At 60.3% G+C, this 26961-nt stretch overlaps 3 protein-coding genes across 22 annotated transcripts in view; 1 reads left to right on the forward strand and 2 right to left on the reverse strand.

The window, feature by feature from the left end:
• The window catches only part of MAPT (microtubule associated protein tau), a 53519-nt gene extending 48217 nt beyond the window's left edge, over nucleotides 1–5302 (reverse strand). For 15 of the 16 annotated variants that reach the window (XR_012626314.1, XR_012626315.1, XM_074849851.1 and 12 more), the window contains exon 1: nucleotides 5223–5302. The gene's annotated coding sequence lies outside the window, so the exon portion shown is untranslated. Of the gene's footprint in view, nucleotides 1–4902; nucleotides 5123–5222 lie in introns of those variants that run through there. The other variant, XM_074849840.1, reaches the window with a different exon arrangement.
• Nucleotides 5303–12787: 7485 nt separating this feature from the next.
• Nucleotides 12788–19511, forward strand: SLC25A39 (solute carrier family 25 member 39). Of its 4 annotated transcripts, none has more exons than XM_074849386.1 (12): nucleotides 12788–12922; nucleotides 15311–15419; nucleotides 15495–15554; nucleotides 16223–16267; nucleotides 16972–17081; nucleotides 17216–17283; nucleotides 17416–17540; nucleotides 17726–17899; nucleotides 18026–18135; nucleotides 18297–18378; nucleotides 18469–18549; nucleotides 18632–19511. In XM_074849386.1, the coding sequence occupies exons 2-12, from the start codon at nucleotides 15323–15325 to the stop codon at nucleotides 18748–18750; spliced, it is 1071 nt and encodes a 356-aa protein (XP_074705487.1). In that variant the 5' UTR covers nucleotides 12788–12922; nucleotides 15311–15322; the 3' UTR covers nucleotides 18751–19511. The 4 variants fall into 4 exon arrangements, with proteins under 4 accessions (XP_074705487.1, XP_074705483.1, XP_074705484.1 ...); XM_074849383.1 differs by lacking the exon at nucleotides 12788–12922 and adding an exon at nucleotides 14868–15165; XM_074849382.1 differs by lacking the exon at nucleotides 16223–16267 and having other exon boundaries at nucleotides 12789–12922.
• A 343-nt stretch (nucleotides 19512–19854) lies between these two features.
• RUNDC3A (RUN domain containing 3A) lies at nucleotides 19855–26123 on the reverse strand. 2 transcript variants are annotated; one of them, XM_074849380.1, is made up of 11 exons: nucleotides 25948–26123; nucleotides 24023–24138; nucleotides 23750–23883; nucleotides 22799–22884; nucleotides 22580–22669; nucleotides 22373–22453; nucleotides 22111–22276; nucleotides 21753–21910; nucleotides 21125–21262; nucleotides 20871–20977; nucleotides 19855–20618 (listed from the first exon to the last, which is right to left on the reverse strand). In XM_074849380.1, exons 1-11 carry the CDS (start codon nucleotides 26052–26054, stop codon nucleotides 20476–20478), a joined length of 1326 nt encoding a protein of 441 aa, XP_074705481.1. In that variant the 5' UTR covers nucleotides 26055–26123; the 3' UTR covers nucleotides 19855–20475. The 2 variants fall into 2 exon arrangements, with proteins under 2 accessions (XP_074705481.1, XP_074705482.1); XM_074849381.1 differs by lacking the exon at nucleotides 20871–20977.
• Between the last annotated feature and the right edge of the window lie 838 nt (nucleotides 26124–26961).

Raw genomic sequence — 26961 nt, forward strand, 5'->3', positions numbered from 1 at the left:
GGGTGATCTGCAAAAACAGCGTGGGATTGAGGTCTGTTCACGCTAAAAAGGCAGGCGGGAGCAACGCTGCACAGAGCAGACACTCCACCACTTGTGCTTCTCCAAGAAGGAGCAGCGATTCGAACCGAGGGCTGCACCTCCGGCCAGGTTGAGCCAGCCCAGTGCTCTGCAAAGTTTCGGCAGGGCTGCCTGCCACCACACAGCCCACTGACCTCTGCCCAGGATCGCTCACCCCAATTCTCTTCCCAGGACTGGTTTGAGATGAGTGGGAATATCTCTGCACTGCTCCACTGCAAGGATTAGCAATCCAGCTCAAATTACTGCTGTAATTACCTCCTTTCTTTTCTGTCTCCACAGGCAGGCAGAGCCGTGCCGGCAACCCATGCCTTACAGCACTGCCTACTTTATTGATGAGCACCCCCAACTGCAAGGATATGCCCTCGGGGTGCGCCCCAGACACCATGCCAGCCCACCTCTGGAGTCTAACCACCACAGTTAAGTGAGCAAAGCTCCTGCAGTAGAAAGCAGAGATTACACTGGATGGACAGAAAAACCTAGAAAGCCAGCCCAGCTCCGATGTGACTGCAGCACTAGCGAGAGATCCCCTGAGAGCTGCCGTCCCTCTACCAAGACATCAGGTGGTGCTTCCCAGAACAGAGGCTGGGAATAGCCAAGATGCTGAGCCCAGGGTTCCCCCTCCACCTGGCTACAGGGCAGGGAAACAATCATCTCTGATACTGTTTTAAGAGTCTCAGCTGTTCTAACACAGCTAGAGGGGTCCATTTTGCTTTTGCAAGGAAGGGCTCACAGGGCTTTTTCACAAACTACACAGGCCTGTAGAGCAAGCCACATACCCAGAAAGCACAACACATGACCCTGTTGTTCAGGGGCTGGTTGATTTACCTGTGTGTAGAGCCACAACCCTTCTAGACCCACACCATGTTCCAGCAGCTCCAGAGACAGCCCTGACACACACACACGCACGCTCAGCATCACCCGGATGAAGGACCCACAAGTCTGTCCTGAGTCAAGGGCACTTCACAATGAGCTTCCAACTCTCAGAGTCCAGCCCCACACCTACATACAGCCAGCACACGGAAACAATTACCCAACCTACTAGCCGACTGACCTCATCAACCAGCAGGCTAAGCAGACTGAGAAATACTGGGAACTGGGTGGAAGCCATCACCCTGATTCTTTCTTGACCAATTCATCAAGTGTCAGAGCATCGCTACAGCTAAATTAGCAGCACTCCCTCAAAAGATGCAGAGAAACCACGCAGACTCATCAGCACACTGGGCCGGCAAAAGAAGCTTATTCTGCTCAAGACAAACTCAAATCTACAGCTTTCTTCCAGCTTTTGAATAACGTTCCTATCGGGGGAAAAAAGGGAACGGCCACCCTCAGCACTTCCCCTCAGACACCACTTCATGATCCAATTTTCAACGCTTCGCAAACCAAAAGGGATTTGTCTGGAAGTCTGGACGTGGACACACCCCAGCACCGGCATCTCGAAAGGCAACGCCAAACGCCCGTACAGGAGCACACAGACACTCTGACAGGCAAAGCGGTTACAGTTGTGCTGCGGTAAGTGTCAGGACAATTTGTTATTCCCATGCTGATGGACAGAGGCTTTCAGAAGAAACGGCAAAGACACCATCTCAAAAGCATTTTCAGCGTGGCCTTCCCCAGCCACTTCTAATAGACCCATGACGCTGCAAAGCCCAACTTCCAAATGAGGATATAAATGTCATCAAGGAGCAATTTGCTCTACTCCCCGCTACTACACAGTAAAACCTGCTCAGCTAAGCCCCAGCAAATATGCAAGGAGCAAGGTGGTACCCAAGCACTTCCAAATCCCATGGCTGGCAAAACCCTGAAACAAGACAATGATGCAACACAGATCAGCAAGCATGCAATGAAGTACACCGTTCTTCAAAATAAAGCAGAGGAACACAAAAGGCAGAAGATTAAGACACCCACCTTCCTGGCATGCTACAAGTGTCCCTGACTAGACACACCAGGCTCAGCCTCAAGGTGGAAAGACCAGTTGCAGTGCCATATTTCCCTCATTTTTATCCCATGAGGGCTGCTCTCCTTCCCCATGGCTTTCAGGAAGGAAATGAGAAAGCTGCAGTACTACTTGTTCGGGACAGATAAAGACGTTTACTTGGTCCATTTGGGTCTTGCTGAAACTGCAGTTTAAGAACAGAAGGAACAGGACAGTTCAAATGAAATGCCTTGGGAAGAGAGAGGCTGGAAGCAGAAGGCAGCAAGGTGACCCAGAGGAACTGATGCAGGGTGAGGAAGCCTAAATCAGAAGCCTGACCTGTCAATAGTTAACACAGTACTTGAAAAGGGCAAGTAATGAGGGAGGGAGAGACACAAGACCCATACTTGTGCACTTGTCACCTGCATCTCGTCACCTGAAGGGACTGGCCCCATCTCCTCTCCATGGGAGCTCCCGCCAGGGCACACAGAGGTCCCATCAATTCTGTCCTCATCTCAACTAATCTCAGCTGATGAAGGATAAATGTATCTTATCTGTGATGCCACCTGCCCCTTCCAGAGTAGCTAACAGCCTTGCTCTCCCAGGCAGAGCCCACAACATCTTGATGTGTCTCATGTTCACGTCAGATGGGACCTTTGCAACAAGTTCACCTGAAAGCTGCAGATCAGCAGCAAGCTGTTCCAGAGCAGCGCTGAACAAGTGATCCTCTTTGAGAGAGAAACAGTCTTCATTTAAAGGCTTCAAGCGACGACAACCATGCTTCACCCTTTCACTCATTAGAGCAGACAGAGCTGGTTTAGTTCAAGTTTCTCAAGCGTCAACTTCTGGCCATCTTGCTGTGCAAGATGAAGACAGACCCAGTACTGGACACCTCCATGCACACAGTAATGGCCTCATAACCTTTTAAACCAAACAGACCTCACCAGGTGCTTCATTTTACACGCTACGTGTTCAAGACTCAACTGTCCTAAAATCCTCTCATGCTGCAAATCATCCTTACGGAGGATGCAGACCCAAGCAACCAACCTGTGGCATCACATTTGCCCAGAGCACAAAAGCTGGGTCTCAAAAAACAAACCCTACCTGCATCTTAATTCCAAAGCCCTGAACGCAAGCCTTCATTTCCAAGGGCATTCAGCAGCACGACGTACCTCTGCTAACACTGGGGGATGGCACAGGGAAGTATGCCACAGCCATAGACCTCCTTCCAAACACCATTACTCTGTCTAGAGCAAGAATGAGAAAATGCAATAGTTTCATCAGGTGTGAATTATCTGCCTGGAAAACCTTTATGCACTACAGGTAAGTCAGCCAGCACCTTGCTTTTCTCCTTAAATTACACATCTTGGGGTAAAAATCAAGCGTTTTGCATATCAGGAGGGAACAAAGTGTAGCTGGGTTAGACTATTTCTCATTTCTAGAGAGAATGAGATTTTGATTTGCCTTCTCTCAAGAGCATCCTGTAAATGCCCAACTGAGACCTGTTTTGACTGATCACCTTGAGAAAAAAAATGGAAAAAATTGAACTGCACAAGGAAAACCATCAAATACTCCAAATCTGAGGTACTGGCAGCAAAGGCAAACACCCTTCACTGGATGCAAGAGGGCAGCCATTGCTCGACAGAACAAATTAATGATTCTCGGTAGTGAATTTTGTTCCACTCATTCAGACACACATTAGACATCTGCCCAGATCCACGCAGATAAGCACAGGGCAGCTCAGGAATACGCTGCATACAAATTGCTGAAGTGACAGCTTAGCTCATCTCAGCTGCTCGTTCCAGCAAACCCGTTTCTAAGCAAGACCAGCCTCTCGCTGCAAATGGAGCTGCACCTCGCGTGGTGGTACCACCAGCAAATGGAAGGAGAAACTCCCTTTAAAGTGATGGCAGCTGCCCTCTGCGAACGAACAACAGGATTGCATTTCTAGGTGTTAAAAAAAAAAAAATCACCTCCCCTAACCGAATCCTCCCTTGGGCTAACGCAGCAGACAGGGATGCAGGCAGAAATCTCCATCCCTCACCTGAAATAAGCCGTTTCTACTCCTTCTGGGTTTAATTGCTCGAGCCAGGAGGGCAGGTGTGCCACACAGCATGCCTGGAAACACCTGGCAGGAAAACTTCCCTTTTCACATCTGTGAAGTTAGACTTAAAACAAAGAAATACCCAGCAGCTAACGGAAAAAAAAAAGGCAAACTGCAGAAAGGGGGCCAGCCCCATGCCCCGCCTGGTGCAATTTTAGCACAAGAAAGAACAGGCAGCATGGAAAGGGACTAAGGAAAGGGACAATTTTGGCACAACACACAGACGCGAGGCGCGAGGCACATCCAGGGACGGCCGACGCCACCAGTTACACCAAGTAGCACCACCCCAGCCCCAAACCCACGGGGCTCGGCACCAGCATCCCCAGCCCAGCTGGAAAACCCCCGGGGTTTAACAACACGGGCACCCACCTTGCGCGACCGCACCGTTAACATTAAATATTGGGATCCCTTGCCCGGGCATTGGGGGATGCAACAAAGCAAGGCAACTCCGGGGCATCGTGACCTCAATAACGCCTGCCACCCCCAAATTTCAGGCTGGGTATGGACAGCTCCGTTTTCTGAAACGCCTTTTCCTCATAGTTTTCTATTATTGATTCATTTATCTTTTTTAATTACAGCTGCCCTCCGCCTCCCCCCTCCCCGAGGGCGGCTGCAGAAGATGGCACCGCGCCGGGGCGGGAAGGCGCTGCCCGCCCCTCCTGCCGCAGCCCCGCCGGCACAGCCCCCCGGCTCCACCTGCCGCAGGGAACCGGGCAAAAAAAAAACGGCGAAAAAGGGGGCAGGAAAAAAAAATAAATAAAAATCCGCTTCCCTCTCTCCCCACCGGCCACCCCACCCCGCCGCGCACCTGCAGCCGGGCGGCAGCGCTGCCGCAGGGGCCGCCCCTCGCACTGCTGCAGCGAGCGGGCTGCCCCCGGGCGAACCGGCGCCGGGGGTGACACGCCCCTCCGCGGCGAGCTTTTTGGGGGCTGAAATGGTTGAGTTAGGATTTTTTTTCTTTTTTTTTTTTCCTTCTCTCCACCCGTTTCACGCTTTCGGCGTGGGGACAGCGAAACGCAACGCCCGTAGACCAGGAAAGGGGAGATGGGGGGGGGGGGGGGGGGGTCGGGCCGTGCAACACCCCTTCCCACACGCCCCGCTCCCGCCGGCCGGAGGCCGTGCCCCTACCTGCCGCTGCACGGGAGTCCGCACCGGAGCCGGGCGGCGAGTGACAGCGGCGGCAGCGGCGGCGCGGGCGGGGCGGGGCGGGGGCGGGGCGGGGCGGGGGGCGCGCGCGAGCTCCGGAACCTTCGCCGAGCCGGCGGGGGGGGGGGGGGGGGCGCACAGGACGCATGCGCGGCGCTGTCCGCACCCCCCCTCCCCGCGCCGTCCCCGGCCGGGGCTGGCGCATGCGCAGAGGGAGGGAGGGGCCGCCGCCGTCTTTTGTCTGTGGGACGCGGGGGCGCGCGGCCCCGCCCAGCAGGGGGCGCTCGCGCGCTGCCCGCCCCCTCCCCGGGCGCCATTTTGTGTCGGCGCTGAGGGGCTGGTGGGATCGCTGCCGTGGGCTGCGCCTGGCCGGCCCTGCCGGTCCTCAGTCCAGGGGCGAGGGGAGACACCGCCTCTCCCAGCCATGGCTCCCGTTTTCCGCACGGCCTGCGTTTAGCTAGACATCCTGCACAGACGCGTGCGCCGGGGGCTGGACTCACCACCTCCGGTCCAACTGTGCTGTCAGCCGCTGTCCTCGATATCCAAGGAGATGAATAACAGCTCACTAGCTGCCAACAGCATCCCTTTACCTTCCTCACCAGCCCCTGAGAGGAGCTGCAGCATGCAGCCATCCAGGTTTAATTTCATCCATTTGTAAGCTCCACAATAACAGGGAAAGCAGCTTTCTACCCAAGGCAGGCAGCTCTGCAGCCATTATCCACACATCTCCAGCTACATGTACAACAGGTAGACACTAGGACTTCACAGCATGCGTGGAGGAACAATGGTGGGCAGCTTTAATTAACATATGGTTCAGCAGACACCTGCGGGAAGGAGTCAACAGGTGACATATTAATCACCCTGAGGCACTGGGGAGCTTTGGGGTTCCCTCACCACCCAATATGGGGCCTGCAACCCAGCCTGAAGCACTGGAAAGTGGAGGGAAAGTTTGAAGAACCAAAGGTTCCCTCTCCACCTTGCCTGCTTCATCTGGAAAAGCAATGAGATGCTCTGGCTCAGCTTGGGAGCATTATGGACACCGTGGAGATCCCTCAATGGAATTACTGTCTTGTGTTACAGGGTTATTATCCCTGGTAATTGGATTTAGTGGAGAAACTGCAGGAGGGATCTTCTGTCAGACAGGCTCCAGGTTTCAGTTTTTCCTGAGGAACATTCAGGTGCAAATCAAGGGCAAATGTCCAGTCTAAGAACAGGCTTCTGGCAGAGATTGTGAAGGGGAAAGCTCAACAGGGAAAAAAAGAGAAATGGATGCGGAACGTGTAGCACCAAAGGTTTCTAAAAGCAGACTGGGTTGGGAATGGTCCATCTTGGTTTGGAATAAAGGTCTATGGAGAATCAAAGCCCTTCTCTTACTACAGCATCAATAACTGCAGGAGTACAAAGTCATATGAGGAGAGAAAAATCTGGATTTATGAACATGCAACACTACGAGATTTTTCTGGTCAATAGAAACAGGTGAGGCATCTAAAACCAGGGAAATAGCTTTTTTCTACCCATTTTTAAACTGGCTAAAAAGTACCCACTCTAAATTAGTTGGAGAATTTTCCCAGGGTAGACACATCTCTCAAAAAAACCCCACTGCTTTGGAAAGTGTAAAATAAATACTACAGTGCTACAAGGGGATCCATCCTTGTGAGACAAGGTACAAGCTGAATTTGAACTTGCAGTGCAAGCAGCTAGAGTCCAATTCTGGAACAGCAGCTCTTCCTACCGGCGGTACAGATGTACCAGGAACACAGCAAGTCATCTGAGCATCCTCTAACAGGACTATTTCTTCATCTACAAACAACACAACGAAAAGGGGCTCCCCACCCTAGTTTCTTAACAAAGTGCTCAGGAAAATGACACTTGGTTTTCTGAAGTCACCTCAGTCAAAGCTCAGCTTTGCCTGCCTGAGTCCTCACCAGGCACCGAGTCCCTTTTGGATCAAAGAAGTCATGGGCTGAGAAGCATCATTAGCCAGTCCCAGCTGATGTTCAGGCACAGCCACTCTTGCCACATTCTGGATTTAGAGGATCTGTTGGTGAAGGCTAGTCAAGAATGAAATACATCACCTGATGGACCACAGGACTGCCAGCCTCAAGTAAAACAGCAATGATCCCCCACAGTCAGTCCTCCGGGGCTGCGACCACCTTCCTGTCCTGGCCCAGAGCACGGCCACAGAAGCCTGGTGGCACAGTACTTGAAAATAAAATGCTAAGAGTATCATAAGCAGTCCTATCTAGAAAAAGCACAATGAGCAAAGACCCAACATCTTGCTGTTTGATTCCATCTGTGTTCAGAGAAATAGAAGCGCAGGGATATTCTTGGTAAACAAGATTACTGCAAAGAAATAATCAAATCTACATCCAGCTTCTCCTCCTCACCAACACCCTGCAGGGCCGAAAACGTGGGCTGAGTATCCGTGTCAGAGGCATAGCAACTGGGGGAAGATTTCCTTCCTTGTTCAGGTGCCCTCACTCCCCACATCTGAACACACCTCTAGCTTGCTGCAGATCCATCCCTTTGGTGCAAAGCCCCGCGGTGCAGCAAGACACTCGTTTGGTACGACATCTCAGGTAGAGCAGCCCTCCACCTCCGCTCCCTGCACCGGCAGGCACACGCTGTTGTGCACTGGATGGGTGGGGGATGCTGCTGCAGCAATCCCCAGATGTTACAGGAACTGCTGGAGCAGTCTGAGTCCTGAAGTGCAGCTGAGTGCTCCGAGCCCCGAGTGGAATGAGCTCACAGTCATCAACAGCTCTTGCACCACCTAAGAGGAACTGTGGAGAAACACTCTGTAGGCAGATTTCTTACCTGTACACACAGCAGGCTGACAGCTGATGTAGACTTTAATTACCACACAGGGCTCTCCTGGCCATTTCATGTTCTTAGGGTGGTTCTCTTTACAGGAAAAAGGATCTGTGAATTTATCCTACCATTCTAAGTCCAGGCTCGCTCTTCCCCTCCATTCCTTTTGGCCTATATTGCTGCGAGGTAGAAACAAGACACTATTTTTAACATCAAATTTTAAAGGAAACCTTCAGGGAGGAAAGCATTAAGCCTTTATCTTCCATACCCGTTTCTTCATCCATAAGGCAAGGCTCATTTTCCTCACAGGTGAGTTTTGTAACCTGTTTCACAACTGCATCAAGCTTTTCCCTGGCAGGTGCTGCGGCAGGTGGGATGTGATTTCTCACATCTCACCTGCAGTGGGAATCGCCCTGCAGAACTTCAACTGCATTATGAATTCTGGGTTATAGTGGTTTCAAGTCTGATGTCCCTAGGGCCTCATCTGTCCACAAGCTGCTTCATTTCAGTCACTTAATTCAGATTAAGGATGGCTTTTGCAAAACCATAATGATCCTAGCTGAAATAAATACTCAGATTCTGCAGTAGCTTAATTCCATTACAGCACTGCTCATATCCCTTTTGCAACCTGGCTCTTAAAGTTCACCTAGAAAAGGGAAATGGGCTAATCGCTTTCAAAATGGTTTCCAGCAAGGAGACAGGATTGATCTTTCTGAAACAATTCCAGATGCCATTGCTTGCTGACCGACCACAGGACGACCCCCCCCTTCCTAAATACGGAAGCCCCAGGCAGACACAGCCCCCAGACTCGCTTCCCAGGGCACGGCCACTAATACGACATGGCATCTGACCAGGGAGCCAGCTGGGTTTCCTAAGCTCGCCATGCTTTGAAGCCTCTCCATGGAGATCGCAGCAGGGAGCTGGGCGTTGCACAAGCGGTTTTCCCAGCCGTGCTCGTACACCGTTAGTAACGGCGGGCACTACCCAGGCCTGCGCTGAGCAGACCAGAACAAGGCTCATGGCAGACCTTCCCCCGGCAGCTCTGACTCTGCGTGTAACTTTGCAGCTCGAAGAGGGGATTAGAGCTCAGCTGGCTCCATTCCTCACAACTTGAAACCAAACACGCGTATTTGCAACTCAGACACAGTTCTCTCCAAATGAAGTCAACTTACATTTAATTTTCACAGACAATGGGAGCGTGATACACCCCTATAACCCCCGCCGAGGCCAGCGGGACTGCAAAGATGTGAATCAGAAACACCCCCGGCACTAGGACAGCGCAGGCGGCGAGCAGGCCGTGACTCAGCAGAAAGAGCTAGCCAGCAAGGTCCTCGCCTCTCAGCAGCACTGAGCATGGGAAAAACAAATTCACCGCTTTCCCTCTGATCACTTCAGCAAACAGAGAGACCTGACAATTGAGAGTGGGCACTTGGACCATCTCAATCACTTCCCTCTTGCCCCCACCCCAGATGAAAACAGATTATTCCTTTTTCTTCTCAGTTGAACAGTGTGGAAAGAATGCAGAGCCCAACGCCCACAAAGAGAAGATACAAGAACCAATACCCCTAAGGATTTTATTCTTTTTAATTAATCATTATTCCATTTCTAAATTGCCTGCTACAAAAGGCTTTCCAGATCATTTAAACCCTGTGTGTCTGTAAGAGCCAGAGTTGACTCATTAGGGAGTTACAGGATGCATTCACTTAGGTGACCTTGTGGGAATTACTAGGTTCCTGGCCTCACATCACATAAACTCAAGACTCCCTTGGCCTTGGTATCACGGAAGGGCAGCGAGTGCTTGCAGGGAATTCAGGATCCCTTTATATCTGCATACCCAGACTAACTGCCCCAGCAGTTCCTCTCCCTCACGCACAAACCCGGGGTGTTTACAGCCTCTACCCAGATGCCAGCAGCAGCTCGCAGGGCTGAAGCCTGATCACTGCTCCTGGAAGTAGGCGTCCCCTTTGCTGACAAACTTCAGAGATGCCAGCAGCCAGAAGGGACTTTATTCCCACAGGAGAGCAGCCGCCACGGCTCTGCCAGTTCTTCAGAGAGACGGGGAGCTTCGCTCTGGGGTGACACAGGCTCCTCACCCAGTACCACTGTGCCTGCACACTGAAGCCCTTCACGGCTCCCGCTTACACCAGACAGAGTCTGCTGGTGGCCATCTGTAGATTGCCTGTCCGTGAAGTCTTTCCTGTTCTTACCACAGGATGGCACTCACAGGGGAGCAGAGAGGGGTGTAGGCACCGGTGCAGTCTTTAATCCTTGAGTTTAAATCAGGACAAGAGTTCAATCCTACTCTAAAGGTAGAGGATTGCATTATGCAGCACCACTGACAGGTTTTGCGGTGACGTTACCACATGCACGCAAATAGAGAGTCACCAGGAACATCTAAGCCAGCAGGTCACCAGGAGGACACACCAGCTGGGGACTGGTCCCAGTTCTTCACCCCAGGCACCCCCAGTCTGCCATCCCTTGTTACCTGCGGTGGCTGTACAGGGCCAGGCCAGAACCTGGGCTCCTGGGTAGCGTCCCCCCGGGTTTCCGAGGGGCTTTGAGAGCCATCTGCTGTTATCAGCTCACATTACAGCATCAGGCACCACCCTCATCGCTGGGTGCAAGGGCACCCCTCGGCACCGCTCTGCCTCTCTCTCATCAGCCCAGGGAGAACCAAGCTTAAAGCACCTTCTCTGGATTAAAACGCTGACAGAAATAAGACCACCACAAGCAGTCAACTGCTTTGCACAAACGGACTCGGGACTCTCCACAGGCACTTCCGACACGGCGCAAAGAGCAAACCTGAGCAACTACGTGAAGCAGAGATAGGACCTCCTGGCCCTCTCCAACTCCCTGAAAGGAGGGTGCAGAGAGGGGGGATGAGTCTCTTGAGCCAAGGAACCAGCGGCAGGACAAGAGGGAATGGCCTCAAGCTGCGCCAGGGCAGGGTCAGACTGGCTCTTAGGAAGGATTTCTTTGCAGAAGGGGCTGTTGGGCGTTGGAATGGGCTGCCCAGGGCAGGGGGGGAGTCCCCATCCCTGGAGGGGTTGAAGAGTCGGGTTGAGCCAGCGCTGAGGGATCTGGTGGAGTTGGGAACGGTCAGGGTGAGGTTCATGGTTGGGCTGGAGGAGCTTCAAGGGCTTTTCCAACCTTGATGATTCTGTGATTTTAGCCCCCCAGACAAGGCAAGTCCCTAAATTAAGCCACAACTCTTACAGGACCAGGTGGAAGTAACCAAGAAAGCTCCAAGGTTTGTACCTGTTGATAGAGACCTGAGCCACCCCAGACACCACAACAGCCCATTTTGAGGGGTGCACCTTTAATAACAGCACATTTTTATCTGCGTAAGTTAAAGTTTCTAAGACCAGAGAAGGAACTTAAGAACCCTCCTCTCACACTTATTCACGAATAAAACCACTCTCAAGTAGAAGGGCTAGAAATGCAAAAGACAACCTGTAGCCCTTCAAATAAAAGAGTTTTTCCAGCTGGCTAACACACAGCAAAATATGAAAAAAAAAGCTCTTAACATATCACATTTTCCTTTCTTAGCCCCTAACCCCCACTCCCCTCAAAGCACACCCCCCCCATCTCCCTGGGGGCTCTCACAGCCAGCATTACGTGGGCCCCAAAGCCGCCTCAGCCTGCACCCGGGCTGCCTGCACCAAGGTCTGGCTTAACTAAGCTCCAGGCTCGGCTTCCAGCGCTGGGCAACATCCGCCCCCTTCCCCCAGTCACAGCAGAGCTGGAGTGAGGGACTGCGAAAGGAAGGGGGAGATGTGCTGTGCTGCTGTGTGCGGGCCAGCTCTGGCTGAGGGACCTAACGAGCTTTGTTCCTCGTTAGCGGTCAGCGGGGCGCAGGCCCTGGCCGGGTGCCCTGGGAAGCCGTGGGGCAGCTCCTGCGTGGTGGAGTGTCCCAGCCTGCCCCAGCACTGCGAGTGTGCAAACCCCACTGCCTCCAGTATGGTGAGTGTGCAAACCCCCGTGGCCCCAGGACGGTGAGCCTGGCAGCTCCGCGGCTTCCAGCATGGTGAGCGTGCAAAGTGCCCTTGTGGCAGCACGGCGAGTGTGCAGGGAGCCCCCCTTCTGCCAGCATGGCAAGGGTGAGTGTGCAAGGCACCCCTGCTAGCATGGTGAGTGTGAAAGGAACCCCCTTCTGCCAGCACGGTGAGGGTGAGTGTGCAAAGTGCTCCTCTGCCTGCACGGTGAGTGTGCAAGGTGCCCCTCTGCCAGCACATCAAGGATGAGTGTGCAAGGCACACTGCTGCTAGCATGGTGAGGGTGAGTGTGCAAGGTGCACCACTGCCCTCATGGTGAGGATGGGTGTGCAAGGTGCCCCTCTGCCAGCATGGTGAGGGTGAGTGTGCAAGGCACACCACTACCAGCATGGCAAATATGCAAGGCACCCTCTGCCCACATGGTGAGGGTGAGTGTGCAAGGCGCCCCTCCGCCTGCCCGGGGAGTGTGCAAGGCACACCGCTGCTGGCATGGTGAGGGTGAGTGTGCAAAGCATCCCTCTGCTAGCATGGCAAGTGTGCAAGGCGCCCCGTTGCCCGCACAGGGAGTGTGCAAGGCACACCACTGCTAGCATGGTGAGGATGAGCGTGCAAGGAGCCCCGCTGCCCGCACGGTGAGTGTGCAAGGCACCTCTCCACCCGCACGGGCAGTGTGCAAGGCACACCACTGCCGGCAGGGGGCGCAGAGCGCAGGGCGCAGGGCGCATGCGCGGGCCGCCGGCGCGGGGCGGAAGTGGCGCGCGGGCCGGCGCACGGCGGTGGGGCGCGGGGCGCCCATGGGGCTCCTTAAAGGCGCCGCCGTCCGCCCCCCTCCCGCTGCCGGCGGAGGGAAACGCCGCACGTGGCTGGAATGAGCAGGTGGGGTGGGGCTCCCCCGGTGACCCCCCTCGTGACCCGGCACGCGCGGCCGGTGCCTCAGTTTCCCCCGGTACCGGGGGTTGTGCGGCTCTGCTGGGGGCGGAGGCTGCCGCGGCCCCCCCCGCCCCGGGCCTCGCTGGGGAGGTTGCGGGGGGAGTGGGGCTCTGGTGGGGGGCGGGGGGCAAACCTCAGGACAGGGGGTGTAAAGGCCTGGGGGAGGCCTGCAGACCTTGAGAGAGGGGATGCGGCGCCTGGCGGGGCGTGGTCATGCGCTTGGCGGGGGGCTGCAAACCCCGGCGGAGGGGGTACAGCCCTGGGCTGGGGGCTACGAGCCCTGAGGGAGGGGGTGCAAACCTTGGATGGGAGCTGCAGACCCCAGATAGGGCTGCAAGCTCCAGGATTTGGGGAGGGCAGGGGCTGCCCCCCTCCATGGGTGGTTCCCCGGGGCAGGCTGGGTGCAGCACCCCTCCCCTTGCTCCCTGGGAGGGCGGTTTGTCCACCCGCGGGGGGGTGGCTGCGGTGGGTCCCGCGGTCGAGCCCTCCCCAGGGGTGCTGGCAGCCATCCCTGCCTGTTCAGGCAGCGCCCGAGTCCTGCCCGAGCCAGGGCAGCGCGGGGGGGGGGGGGGGCGTGCCCGGGCAGGATGAGGCCCCTGGTGCTGTTTGGGGACTTCCAGGGACGGTAGGACTGAGGGGGGACACACACACACAGAGCTTTGCAGCCCCAGGCTGGAGCAGCCCAGGTGCTGGGAAGCACCGGAGGGGTCTGTCTGCAGGATTTCTGTCCTCTTCCCTCTCGCTCGGGGCTCCAGTAGCCCGCTGGGCCTTTCCTGGGCAGGAAGAGGCTGCTGAGCTCCGCCAGCAGCCTCCTGGCCCCCGCAGTTTCTTGCCTTTATCATCCTAACACATATTTGCTTTTTTTCCCCCTCCTCTTTGTACCGAGCATCCCAGCGCTGTACCCAGACCCGGAGCAGCGGGGTCAAGGTCATGGTTTTAGGGGTTTATTTTGTCCTGGATGGAAAAGGGAGCAGCTCCCAGCTGAGAAGGGTGCTGGGATGCAGCCGGGAAGCCCTCGCTGTTGCCCTGGAGGTGCTTTGCTGCCTGCTTTGGAAAGGGAGAGGGCCGTGTTGTGGCACGTATAAAAGCACGTTTTAAGCCATCCAGGTGTTGCAGTGCTGTGAGCGAGAGATTTTTTTTTTTCCCCCTGCTTGCGTAAGGGTTTGTCTGTAGGGAAGGATCCGGTGCTGGGGCCAGCACCCTGCCCATGGCACGGTTTTGCGCCGGCCACGTGTTCCACAGGGAGCGTGCCAGGGTGTTGTGCCGCCTCGCTGCTGTCCCGTGACAGGCACGATGGGACCCGTGCCCACCCCGCAAACAGCACCCAGCTCTCCCAGTGGGGCTGGCGTGTGCGGCTCCAGGGTAGACCCATCCCTGCTCACAGCCTTGGGCACCTAACAAGTCCGAAGCCTCTAACTGGGAGATTTATGACTGCTTTGACCTTGCAAATTGCTGAGTCAGATGGTGAAGCTTTTTTTTTTCTTTTTTGCTGCATTCCCTGGCTTTAAAAAAAAAAAAAAAGGTGGGTTCCTGAAGCCTGGAAGCTCTCCTGCCATGGTCCTGGCCCTGTCCCGGCGTGAGGACCATCCCCGGGCTGCGGCGAGGGGGAGCAGCTGGTCCTGAGCATGCACGGCGCGCTCGGGCTCGCTTCTCCCTGTCCTCCTGCCGCAGGAAGGGTGCGATATCCCCCGCTTCCCGAGGGCAGAGACGCTGGCCCCGGGGGCCACAGCCTTGCCAAGCCTCGGGGTGGGGGGGGGTGAAGCATGCAGAAGGCTTTGGATACGTGAACCCTTTTTGGGGTGCTTGTTGCAAGCTCGCACCCCATGTGCAAGGGGGTATTCCCCCCCGCTGGGTGTCCCTCCATGGCTGCCTTCTCAGCCAGGGCTGGGGGGGGGCTGTTGCAGCGTGGCTGGTCTTTGGACTTTGTTCCTTCCTGTCCCTTAATTTTCCAAGCGCAGGGAGGGGACAATCCTCCCTCCCCAAGGACACGGAAGGCTGGCCTGGACTGTCCCCACCTCTGCAGCGAGGCTGGGCCTGCTGCCAGCAGCACGGCCCGGAGCGGGGGGGCTGTTATCGGGACTGGACCGGCCCCAGAAGCAGTCCCTGTCCCCCCCACCCGGGGCAGCACGATTACGGGGAAGGGGGGGGGGCCGCGCCTGCCCTGTGCCACGCCGATAGCGTGGCCAGAGGTGGGATGCCTGTCCTCGCACCAGTGGAGTGGGGATGCTGGGGAGGGGGGGGCTCCCTGGGGAGCCATCGCTCACCCCTGGGCAGGGAACCCCCCCGAGCACCCCCAGCCTTAAGCATCCCCCCCACCACCACTATGTGTTGCAGGGAGCCAGCACCATGGCCGAGAAGACATCGCCGAGCCCCAGCGGGGGCATCACACCGCTGCAGCAGATGCTGGCCTCGGGGACGGGGGCCATCCTCACCTCCCTCTTCGGTGAGGACCACAGGGAGCGGGTGGGCGCCAGGCGCTGGCGCACTGCGGCGTGGCTAAAGGATGGTGTCGTTTCAGTGACGCCGCTGGATGTGGTGAAGATCCGGCTGCAGGCCCAGAGGACCCCCTTCTCCAAAGGTAACCCCACTCAGGGCAGGGTGGGGGTCTCCAGCCAGCCCCCTCCCCCCCCCAACCCCGCTCCAGATCAGCCAGCGAGCAGCCCACGTGGATGTCTCAGTTGGGCAGAGCCGGTGACAGGGATTTCTCAGCTCCTGAGCGTGGGGCCATCGCGAGGTGGCAGGTTACCATGGGCCCCTCGTCCTGACGGGCTCGGGGGGCCCTGCTGGGGGAGCTGGGCTGATGCTTGGCTCTGTCCTTCCCCCTCCGCAGCGCCGTGCCGACGCTGAGTGGGGTCAGCGCTGTGCCCAGCAGCCCCCCCGCTCGCCAGGGAGCGGGGTGGAAGGGCTCAGCCTGCTTCAGTCACTCGCTCTTTCCCCTGCTGCCTTTGTGCTTGTCTCTGTGCTGCTCCCCACAGCTCCCATGAGGCAGGACAGACCCTGTGGGCTCTGCCCCTCCCCATCTGCCCCCTTTCCTGCGGGGACAGCGGGCTGGGACTGGTCCCAGGGGACTGGTTTGGTGACAATAGGGACTGCTTGGGAAGTGACTGTGGGGGCATCCAGCCCCTTCACCCACGGAGCTTTCCCACTGCCCAGCTCGGAGCTGCGGCACACATGTGCACCCCAGCCCCGGGAGAGGTGGCACATCCCCCGTGTCATCGCTCAGCACGTCCCCGTTATGTGTTTCAGTGTTGCCAGCACGGTCTGTGCCCTGGGGCGCTCAGCCGGCCACATGTGAGTACGCCCGGGGGCTCTGGGCAGCTCCTGCCGCCAGCAGCTTCGCTTCCCCAAGCCTTGACCCCGATTTGCTTCCCTGCTGGTGGTGGCTCGGGCTCCTCTGGCTGAGGACACCCCTCTCTGGTGTGGGGGCTGTCATCGTCCCTGGCCCTGCAGCCCTGCTTTGGGGCTGGCCCTGCAACATCCCCGCTGGGTCCTTGCCCAGGGAGGGCCTGCTGGGGGTCTGTGGTGCAACAGGCCTGGCTGGCTGTGGTCCCCCAGTCCTTGCCCTGTCTTGTCGCTCTGTGCTGTCGCTACATCAAAGTCCTCTTGGATCTCCGCTGCCCTGCTTGCTCCCCGCTGCCCGGCATCCCTGGGCCTGGCTCAAGAGCACAGTGGCAGGGCCATGCTGGCTCCCTGCGATGGTGTCCCCACTGTGCCAGGGCAGCAGAGCTGGCACTGAACGAGGCATAAACCTCTCCTGCTGTGTCCCTGTCCCTGTGGGGGGGCTGGGTGCCCCCCACCCATGGGTCTGGCTGTGGTCAGACCCTTCCTGGAGGGTTATCCCTCTCCTGGCCTTGGTCTGGGGCTGGTCCACACCAGGCCCTGGCACTGAGGGTTCAGGTTTTACCTGGAAGAGATGATGGTTTTGGGGATCAAATGAGCTGGGCAGAGGGGAAGGGTCTCCAGTCTAACAGCGATGCTGTTGTCTCCCACCCCAGGGAAGTGTTTCCTCTACTGCAACGGGCTCATGGACCATCTGTACGTCTGCCAGAATGGCAACGGCTGCACCGCCTGGTACAAGGCCCCCACCCACTTCACTGGCACGCTGGTAGGGGCTGCAGGCACGGGCAGGGTGGGCCGGGACCTCCCTGCCCCAGAGGCGGGGTTGGGGTGTTCGCTGGGGGAGTGCTTGCCTGTCTCCCATCTCTAACCCCTCTCCCCGGTGCTCTGCTCTCTCCTCAGGATGCCTTCATGAAGATCACACGCTATGAGGGCATCAGGTCTTTGTGGAGCGGCTTGCCCCCCACCCTGTGAGTTTGGACCCTGCCCTGAGGAGGAGTCTGGGTGCTAAGGCCTGTCTGGGCGCGTGGGCACCCGCCCCAAGCCTCCTGCCAGCCCCCAGGGAGGGCACACATCCCCCTCACACTCCTCTTCCTCGGCAGGGTCATGGCTGTGCCAGCCACCGTCATTTATTTCACTGCCTACGACCAGCTGCGAGACTACCTGCATGCTCGGATGGGGAGCCGGGGACACCACATCCCCTTGCTGGCCGGGGCCCTCGCCAGGCGTGAGTACCCCTCCTCCCTGGGGGGTCCCCCTGTGCCCCCACTGCGTCCTCTCAGGAGAGCACGGCGGGTCTCTTGGCTGTCGGTGCCCACGTTTGGCACCTGGCTCTGCTGTCACGGCGCTCTGCTTGGCTCCGGGACGGCTACCAGAGGGGACAGAACTGATGCCCAATGTCCCCTCTTGCAGTGGGTGCCGTGACGGTCATCAGCCCCTTGGAGCTCATCCGCACCAAGATGCAGTCGCGGCAGCTCAGCTACAGGGAACTGGGCGTCTGCATCCAGTCGGCGGTGGCTCAGGACGGCTGGCTGTCCCTCTGGAGGGGCTGGGGACCCACCGTGCTGCGAGATGTCCCCTTCTCAGGTACAGCTGCAGTGGGACAGGCTGAGCAGTGGTGCTGGGAGATGGTGGGGAACAAACACGGGCCAGGGCAGCCCTGTGCGTGGGGTCTGGGGTGCCTCGTCCTAGCACTGGTGTTTCTTCTCCCAGCTCTCTACTGGTTTAACTATGAGCTGGTGAAGGAGTGGCTCTGCGGGCAGGCCCGGCTGGACGAGGCCACCTTCATGATCAGTTTTGCATCCGGGGCCATCTCTGGGACGGTGAGTGTGGGGCCCCGGGGTCTACACCTGCGCAGGGGAATGGCCCCCCTGGGGAGCAAGGGATGGGGCTGGGAGGTGACAGCAGGGATGGTGCTGGGCAGGAACGGCACTGGGCAGGGACAGCAAGGTCCCGGCTCACCACCCGGCTGCTGGCCCCGCAGGTGGCTGCGGTGCTGACGCTGCCCTTCGACGTGGTGAAGACCCAGCGGCAGATCGAGCTGGGAGACAGCGAGGTGCACCCAGGTGAGGGGGCAGGCGCCTGGGGGGGCAACCAGGACTCCCCGGTGGTACGTGGGCATCCCTGGACCCTCACCCACTCCCCTCTCTCTGCAGTCGCAGCCTCCAAGCCTTCCTCCACCTGGCTGCTCATGCAGCGCATCCACGCCGAGTCTGGCACCCGAGGGCTCTTTGCAGGTAAGGACATTGCCCCTGTCCCCAGACTGGGGTTTACTGGTTCCCTGGTGTCACCGAGGGACTAACGGGGTTGTCCTTGCAGGCTTCCTGCCCCGCGTCATCAAGGTGGCACCCGCCTGCGCCATCATGATCAGCACCTACGAATTTGGCAAAACCTTCTTCCAGAAGCTGAACCAGGAGCGGCGGCTGCGCGGGTTGTGAGCCGGGGCTGGGGCAGGGCTGGATGGGGACAGTGACACCCCAGCTCCTGGCGAGGGGCCCCGGCAGCAGCGAACTGCACTCGGCCGTGCAAAGCCCAAGTGCCTTGGTGCTGCGCTCTGCCTCCCCCCTGCCTGCGCGTGGAGGCAGCGCCGGCCCGGCCCCCCTCTCCAGCCCCAGCCACGCTGGGGGACATCTGTGCCTGCTGCTGTGACACGGTGGGGGGGATGAGGAGTCCCCTTTGCTCATCCCTTGAGGCTGGACAGATGCTGCTGCTGGATTCACGGATGCTCTGACGAGGACGGGGTGCCCCAGGACCCTCGGCAGGGCGGGAGATGGGAGCTGGGGCTCTGGCGAGGAACAAACCCCCAGGGGCATCTCTAGGTGCCAGCCTGGGCCCCCCCCAGCCCTGCTCCACCCGGGGATCTGCCCCTCCTCACCATCAGTCACGCACAGTGTCCCCTTGCCAGCTCTATGTGGCATTGGGGACTCATCAGACCCTCTCCCTGCCTCTGGACCTCTCCTCCCCCTCGGGGTGTCCCTGTCCCCTGCCAGACCCCGGGCTCGGACCCTGCGTGGGGACAGAACTCGCTGCTGCTCGGGGGTGGGGGGCAACATTTTGGCACCCTCTGCCCGTGCCATGTCCCTTCACTGTGAGGGCCTGTCCCAGCACTGTGCCCTGTGCGGGCGCTGCCCCACCTTACCCCAGGGCTCCGGGGGGAATTTCTCTTATTTTCTTAAATAAAAGAAAATATTATCTCTTAGGGAAAGGATTTCTTTCCCTGATCCCTGCCTGTTGGGGCTGCGGAAGGCATCCTCATGGGTGACAGCCACGTCTCAGCTGCGTGGGCACGGTGCTGTCATCCAGCAGCTCCTTGCTGGGTTTTACTGGGGGTAAGGAGACCCCAGGACCTACCCCCTACCCCCAGCAGCAACCCACTGTTGATGGGGCAGGGGCTGTCCCATCCCGGGGTGACCTGCTGTGTCCCCAAGGTGCTCTCCCTGCCTGTGGGGGGGGGCTGGACAGGGCCTTGTGACTGGGGGCACAAGGGGTCTTTTTTCCCCCCTTTCCCTCTCCTGGCTTGGGGGGAGCTCACAGAGGCCAGCTCGGCTTGCTGCGTTTATTGATTCTTTTTGCTCCAACAAGGCAGATGGGGCTGAATTAAAAACGAAAATCACCCAAAACAACCCAAAACCCAGGGGAGGAGGGGAAGGAAGAGGGGAGGGGGGGCCTATCCTTGTCATGGGGTTGCTGCTGCAAGGAGGGACAGCTGGTCCCCAAAGGGAGGGACAGGCCAGCCCCCCAGCAGCGCCTGGGGGGGGGGGGCAGGGGGAGGCTGGGCACCCAAGGGGAGAGCAGTGCCCAAACCCCCACCCCTGGAGGGGTTTTGGCCCTGAGCCCCCTCCCTTGCTCCCCAGCAGCAGTCGCTCCCCTTGTCCCCTACCCGCCAGCACAGTTTGTCCCCCCCATGCCCCCCTCCCCAGCTCCCATGGGTCCCAGTCCGGCATCCCCCATCCCAACAGGTCCATGTCCCCAGCCAAGAACCAGGCTTGGGGGTCCGAGGCACAGCCGGGGTGGGGTGTCAAGATGGGGAGGGGGATGCCCATCCCCAGCCTCCCCGGTGGGTTCGGTGAGTCCCTCGTCGGTCCCAGGGGGACGAGGTCAGTCCTCCGCTGCGACGCTGGGCCGGGCGGCCGGGCCGGGGGGCGCCGAGGGGGCCGGGGGTCTCAGCTGGGGCTGCGAGTCGGGCTGGCTTCCGTGCTGTCGCTCACCAGGCACTCGTTGGACTTGAGGCTGGCCAGGGACTTGCAGCTGGGCAAGGAGGCCAGGGAGCCGCAGAGTCCCAGCATGGAGGGCGTGGGGTCCTTCCCTGCGGGCACAGAGCGGGGCGCTGGCGTCGCGGGGGGCTGCAGCCTCGCACCCCAACCCTGCCGCGGGGGGGGGACGGGGATCACCTCTCCGGGAGGGACCTGGGTGTCCTTGCACTGTTGGGACGGCATCCCCGCCGTGATGAGGGGGCTGCTAGGGGGGCAAGGGGGGGGTCTGAATGCCTGGGGGTGTGTTGGGGGACATGCTGAGCCCTGTGGGGCACCCTACGGTGGTGGGGGGGGGGGTGTCTTACCCAAGGGCCCCCAGGGCTCGCCTTCGCGCTTGCCCTCGCCCAGGCGCTGGGAGTCGGAGCTGAGGCTGTTCTCGGCCGAGAGCTGGTCGGTGCTCATGAAGCTGTGCCTGCGGAGGGACGGCGCTGAGCCCCCCCGGGGCCAGGACAGCCCCATCATCTAGGGCCAGCCCTTCTCCCCGTCCCCTGCCCGGGGCAGACCCCCCCGGGGCGGGATAGGGTGCTGGGCGCGGCTCTGACCCCCCCCGGGGGTTTACCTCCTGTAGAGCTTGCTGTCCGAGCCGCTCTCGTTGCCGTTGAGGGTCCCCAGCGAGGGCCACTGGTTCACCAGGGGTGTCACCATCTCCTTGGAGAGCTGCGCCAGCTGCGGGTTCTCGCAGGGGATCAGCCCCGTCCTGCGGCAAAGGCGGGTGCTCAGCACCCAGCACAGCCGTGAGTGCTGCTGGGCGACGAGGCCCATGGGACATATGGGGTGTTGGGGACCCACCACATCCCACAGGACATCCCCACTGGGGACCCTCTGTGTCCCACGAGGCATATGGGGTGTCAGGGACCTGCCACATCCCACAGGACATCCCCATTAGGGACCCTCCATGTCCCACAGGGCATATGGAGCACCTGGGTACTGGGGACCTGCCACCCATCACATCCTGTGGGGCATATGGGACGCTGGGGACCCTCTGTGTCCCACAGGACATACGGGGCACCCAGGCCCTGGGAACCCAGCACCCATGTCACCCCACAGGGCGGATGGGTGCCAGGGACCACCACTCCCCCTGCCCCTCAGTGTCAATGGGGCACTGGGGCCCCATCCAGAGCCCACGGGGCACCCCAGGGACCCCCCACCCCACCCCACCCCGGCAGCAGTGGCGGGTCCCCACTCACAGCTGCTCCTGCAGCTCCAGGATGACGCCCTCCAGCTCCCTCTTCTCCAGCTGGTTCTGCACCATCACCTCCTCCAAGCGCAGCTTCAGCCGCTTGTTCTCCGCCTCCAGGTCCTTCAGCTGCGACTCCCGCAGCCGCACCAGCTCCTCCAGGTACCCCTGTGCGAGGCCACCGTCAGGCAGCACCCTGCTGTCCCCACCGGGCCCCCGCCACGTCCCCAGGGTGACACGGAGAGGGCTGGGTCACCGCAACAGCGGGACGAAGGGCTGGGGGAGCGGGGATGCAGTGGGGGGATGCTCCAGGCTGGAGCATCTCAAAGGGGTTGGTACCCAGACAGCCCCATCCCGGCTCCTGGTACCTTTTGGGCATAAACGATGCGAAATTTCTGCTCCATCTTGCGCCACTTGCTGTACCAGCTGTCCTCGTCGGTGACCAGGGGCAGGTAGGGGTGTTCGGGGGAGCTGTCCTCACTCGTGCTGCTCTCCATGCTGCCGCGCTCCTCCTCCTCGTTCAGGTAATCGTAGCTGGGGGGGTACAGGGGCTCAGCAGGGAGGGGGGAGAAACCCAGCTGAGCCCCCCCGGGGTACCAGGGGTGGTGGGGTCCGTACCCCAGCTCTTACCTCTGCGTGAACTTCAGGTAGGGCGTGTAGTCGATGACCATGGGCATTTTACCGTCCATCACCTCACCCTTCAGGCAGAAGCTGAGTGGTGGCGGCAGGAGAAGGAGCAGAGGATCAGGGCAACCCTGGGGGGGGCCAGTTGGGGCAGGGTGCCCGTGTCCCACCCCGTGTCCCACCCCGCGTCCCACCCCCGCGTCCCACCCGTACCTGAAGTCGATGGCGCCAAGTCCGATGAGCAGCCCCGTGAGCACCATGGACTCATCCCGCAGCATGATGGCCCCGTCGTCGTAAAACCGTCTGCAGGGAAAAAAAATGTGGTTGTATGTGCACCCCACCGACACCCCGAAACACGCCGCGGTGCCTGCCCCGGTGCACCCTTAGGTGGCCTGCGCGTGGCCGCGGCCGGCCGTGCCACGGGCTGCTCACTTGGTGGTCCGTGTGTCCTGCAGGGCCGTGGAGATGTACTCGGAGATGCGCTTCTCCATCAGCGCCACGCGGATCCAGGCCCGGCCCTGCAAGACACCCCGTGGGGCAGCCCTGAGGATGGGTGTCACCCTTGGGTGTCCCACTGCCACGCTCCCGCCTGCCCCCGGGGCTCTGGGTGCTGGCAGGTGGAGGGGTCCCCACCCGGGAGATGCTTTTGGCCCCGTTATCCCCTCGTGGGGATCCCCAGCTCCTGTTTTGCCCCAGTGACCCTGTGGGGTTCTGTGGGGTGAGATGGGGCTGCAGGAGGACAGGGTGGGGGGGATGGGGATGGGAGGGGATGGGAACAGGGGTGGGATGGGATGGGAATGGAGATGGGGATGGGAATGGAGATGGGGATGGGATGGGATGGGATGGGATGGGATGGGATGGGATGGGATGGGATGGGATGGGATGGGAATGGAGATGGGGATGGGATGGAATGGGGATGGAGATGGGGATGGGATGGGATGGGATGGGATGGGATGGGATGGGATGGGATGGGATGGGATGGGATGGGAATGGAGATGGGGATGGGATGGGATGGGAATGGAGATGGGGATGGAGATGGGGATGGGATGGAATGGGGATGGAGATGGGGATGGGATGGGGACCATCATGGAATGGTGATCAGGATGGGATGGAGATGGGATGGGATGGGGAGCAGGATGGGATGGGATGGGATGGGGGTGGGGAGCAGGATGGGATAGGATGGGTATGGGAATGAAGATGGGGATGGGGATGGGATGGGGTGGGGATAGGGATGGGGATGGTGATGGGATGGGATGGAGATGAGGATAGGGATGGGTCCATGTGCCAGGGACAGGGTGTGAATGAAAACGGGGGCAGGAATAGGACTGGAGATGGAGACAGGGATAAAGACAGGGACAGGGCTGGCGCTGGCACCTTCCTGACCTTGGCCCTGGAGGTGCTGATGTTCTCCATGTTCTCGATGCTGCTGACGCAGTTGTTGGGGATCTTGCTGCAGGCCAGGCGGATGTAGTCCCAAAACCCGCGCTGCCCATCCGAGCTGAACCAGCTGACGGGGCCTGCGGGGACCGAGGGGCTGCAGTCGGGGGCCGTTGTGCCGGCAAACCCCGTCGGCCCAGAAAGCCCCAGGCCAGAGCCCGGCCGTGCAGCACAGGGATGGGGACAGGGACACGCCAGGTCCCCGCGAGCCACCGTTACCTTTAAAACGGTGGCTGAGGATCTGCTCAAGGATGGCGGCAAAGTTAACGAACTCCTCGGAGGAGTCGTCGATGGGCTCTGCCGTGTATTTCTCCAGCAGGGTCTTCACCGAGAACCTGGTGGGGCGACGGGTGTCATGGGTGGGGGGGGCTGGGCACCCAGCACCCTGCACCTGACACACACACATTAGGTTTTAGCCACAGAGCAAAATGCTTTTGCAGATGTTGGCTTTTGAGCCCGGTAGTGGGAAGAGGGCGGCGGGCCGAGCCACGGGCTGCGGCTTGCTGAACCCCGTGTCCCTGCGTCCCCGGGGAGCCCGCTGGGGCGGCCGCCGCTCCCCCGCTGTGCGAGTGGCCAGGAAGGGTGAACAAAGGCCCCCTTCCTCCCCGGCCGTGCGCGGGCGGTGATGGCTTCCCCTTCCGCCCGGCCGCTCGTGCTCAGCAGAGAGAGATGCTGAAGACGCGAAACCTGCGGAGCCCGGCAGGACAGCGGGGGACGGGGCAGGTGTTTGCATGGCGGGGGGGGGGGGATTGCCCCATCTGTGGGTCACGGCCACGCATGGGGACCGTGAGACTGGGGATCCCCATGATGGCAAGTGGAGGGTGCCTTGTCAGGGCAGTGGGGCCTGGAGGTGCCTCATGGCACGGCAGAGAGGTCTGGAGATATCCTGGTGTCAGGATAGGAGGTCTGAGGGTGCCCTGTGCTGTGGTGAGGAGATCTGGGGGGTCCCCATGTCATGACAGTGGAGTCTGGAGGTGCCTCATGCCATGGCAGGGAGATCTGGGGTTCCCCATGTCACAGCAGTTGGGTCTGGGGGTGCCCTATGCCATGGCGAGGAGATCCAGGGGTCTCCATGTCATGACAGTGGTGTCTGGAGGTGCCCCGTGCCATGGCGAGGAGATCTGGGGTTCCCCATGTCACAGCAGTTGGGTCTGGGGGTGCCCTATGCCATGGCGAGGAGATCCAGGGGGTCCCCATGTCATGACAGTGGGATGTGGAGGTGCCCTGGGCCATGGCAAGAAGCCCTGGGTTCCCCCAGACCCCAACAGCAGGACCTGGGGGTCCCTGGAACGGTGACCCCGAGCCTGGGTGCCCCCCAGGGCTGGGCTCCCGTCCCAGCCCAGCACAAGCAGCCCCTAACCAGGGGCCGGGGGGGGGCATCACCCCACCCCCGCGCTTGGGGCCTGGGGACAGGCAGAGACCACCAGCCCCCCACCCCCGTTCCCATCACCCCATCCCGCCGCCCCCCCTCCCCGGTCCAGCCGGGCGTCGCCATGACAACCCTCATCCTCCATCCCCGCCGCCTTCATCCCTCCATCCCCGCCGCCCGGAGCGGGGTCCTGACGTCACTTCCTCGGCCCCCCCCGCCCACAGGGGGGTCCCCGGCCCCAGACACCCCTCCCCCCCCCGCGTCCCCGCTGCCCCCAGCCCCCCCCCCCCCCTCCCCGCACCCTCCACCCCCCCGCCCGACCCGGCTGCCCCCGGCATCACCAGCACCGGGGAGCCTCCATGTTGTCGTTGTGTCCTCAGCCCCCCCCCTACATCCCCCCCCCCATCACCCCCCCCCCCCACATCCCCACCGCCCCGGCCCCACCGCCCTCATCCCCGCGGCCCCCCCCTTCCCCGCATCCCCATCCTCCTCCTCCCCCAACCTCCCCCAATCTGAATTCCGCCCCCCACAAAAGCCACTGCACCAAGGAAAAAAAAAAATAAATCCCCCCCCCACAAGGCGAATGACCGAGGCGGGGGGGGGGGGGTGGTGGTACAAACCCCCCCATCCCTCCTCCCCACCCCATCCCCACCCCCATCCCCAGCAGCGGTGGTCCTCTCCCTCTCCCCCTCTCTCCCCACTTCTCCCCACCCCACCACACGCCCCCCCCCGGTATTTTCGGGTGCCCCCCCCCCCAAGCCGGGCCAGCCCCCACCTGCAGACGGTGATGAGGTTCTTCCTCTCCACGGCGATGTTTCTGGAGGAGGCTTTCTTGGAGGAGAGCCCCAGAGCCATGGCAGCCTGCAGGCAGCTCGCTTCCATCCAGGGCCGGGCGAGCCGGCAGGGCCACGGCCACGGCCACGGGCGATGCCCCTTCTCCCGTGGGCCTCCCCCCCCCCCTTTGCACCGCGCAGGCTTTGCTCCGCCACCCCCCCCCCCTCTTCCCCGATGCCCACGCCAATGGGCCGTGCGCCGCCCCCCCCCAAAAAAAAAAAAAAAAAAGGGATGCGGGGCCTGGTGCTCTCCCCGCCTCCGCCCCCCCCCCCAAAAAAAAAAAAATTCTCTCCCCTGGGGAGGGAGGGGATGGGGGAATAAAGGGGGGGATGAAGCTGGGGGGCAGCGGTCCCCGGGGGGGGTCTCCTCTCTGCAGGGCCCAGCCCCTCGCCATGACGTGCCACCGGGGGGGACCCCGTGGGCAGAGCCACGTCGGGGGGGGGACAAGCTCCAGTTAGACCCTGGGCAGCCCCTGGGGTAGCTGGGGGGGGCCTTCACCCCCTCCCCGGCTGAGCTTGGCTGCCCCCCTCCCTGCCCCGGGTCCCCGCTTTGGGGGGATGCTGAGCATCACCCCTCCCCGTGGGCTCTGTGGGGTGACTGGGACCCCCCCGAGTGTGGGGGGGGAGCCCCCAGGGGGGCGTTTGTGCTGGGGGGGAGCCCCGCAATGCTCCCAGCACCCTGGTTTTTGCACCGTGCCTCAGTTTCCCCATTGATGTGACAGGGAAATCGGGGAGGGGGTGTGTGTGAATACCGTGGGCACCCACATCTCCCCCCCCAGCACCCACATAAATCAGAGTCACCCTGAGCAGAGAGGCAACTCCCTCCCCCCAGCCATGACCCCTGGGGACATGTCCCCCCTCTCTGTGCCCCCCCGGGGTGCCCCACACCCTCCTCCACCCCTGCAAAGGGGACCCAGGCGGGGGGGAGGGACCCCCAAAATCCCCAGGGCTGCTGC

The sequence above is a fragment of the Strix aluco genome, chromosome 24 (assembly GCF_031877795.1).
Source record: "Strix aluco isolate bStrAlu1 chromosome 24, bStrAlu1.hap1, whole genome shotgun sequence".
Lineage (NCBI taxonomy): Eukaryota > Metazoa > Chordata > Aves > Strigiformes > Strigidae > Strix > Strix aluco.

Coding starts and splice junctions, on each gene's coding strand:
- SLC25A39 (XM_074849386.1), top strand. CDS start 15,323: ATGGCCGAGAAGACATCGCCGAGCCCCAGCGGGGGCATCACACCGCTG. Junction 15,420..15,494: donor CATCCTCACCTCCCTCTTCG/GTGAGGACCACA, acceptor GTGTCGTTTCAG/TGACGCCGCTGGATGTGGTG. Junction 17,082..17,215: donor CCCACTTCACTGGCACGCTG/GTAGGGGCTGCA, acceptor CTCTCTCCTCAG/GATGCCTTCATGAAGATCAC.
- RUNDC3A (XM_074849380.1), bottom strand. CDS start 26,054: ATGGAAGCGAGCTGCCTGCAGGCTGCCATGGCTCTGGGGCTCTCCTCC. Junction 24,139..25,947: donor AACCTCATCACCGTCTGCAG/GTGGGGGCTGGC, acceptor TCGCCCCACCAG/GTTCTCGGTGAAGACCCTGC. Junction 22,670..22,798: donor CAGGACACACGGACCACCAA/GTGAGCAGCCCG, acceptor TTTTCCCTGCAG/ACGGTTTTACGACGACGGGG.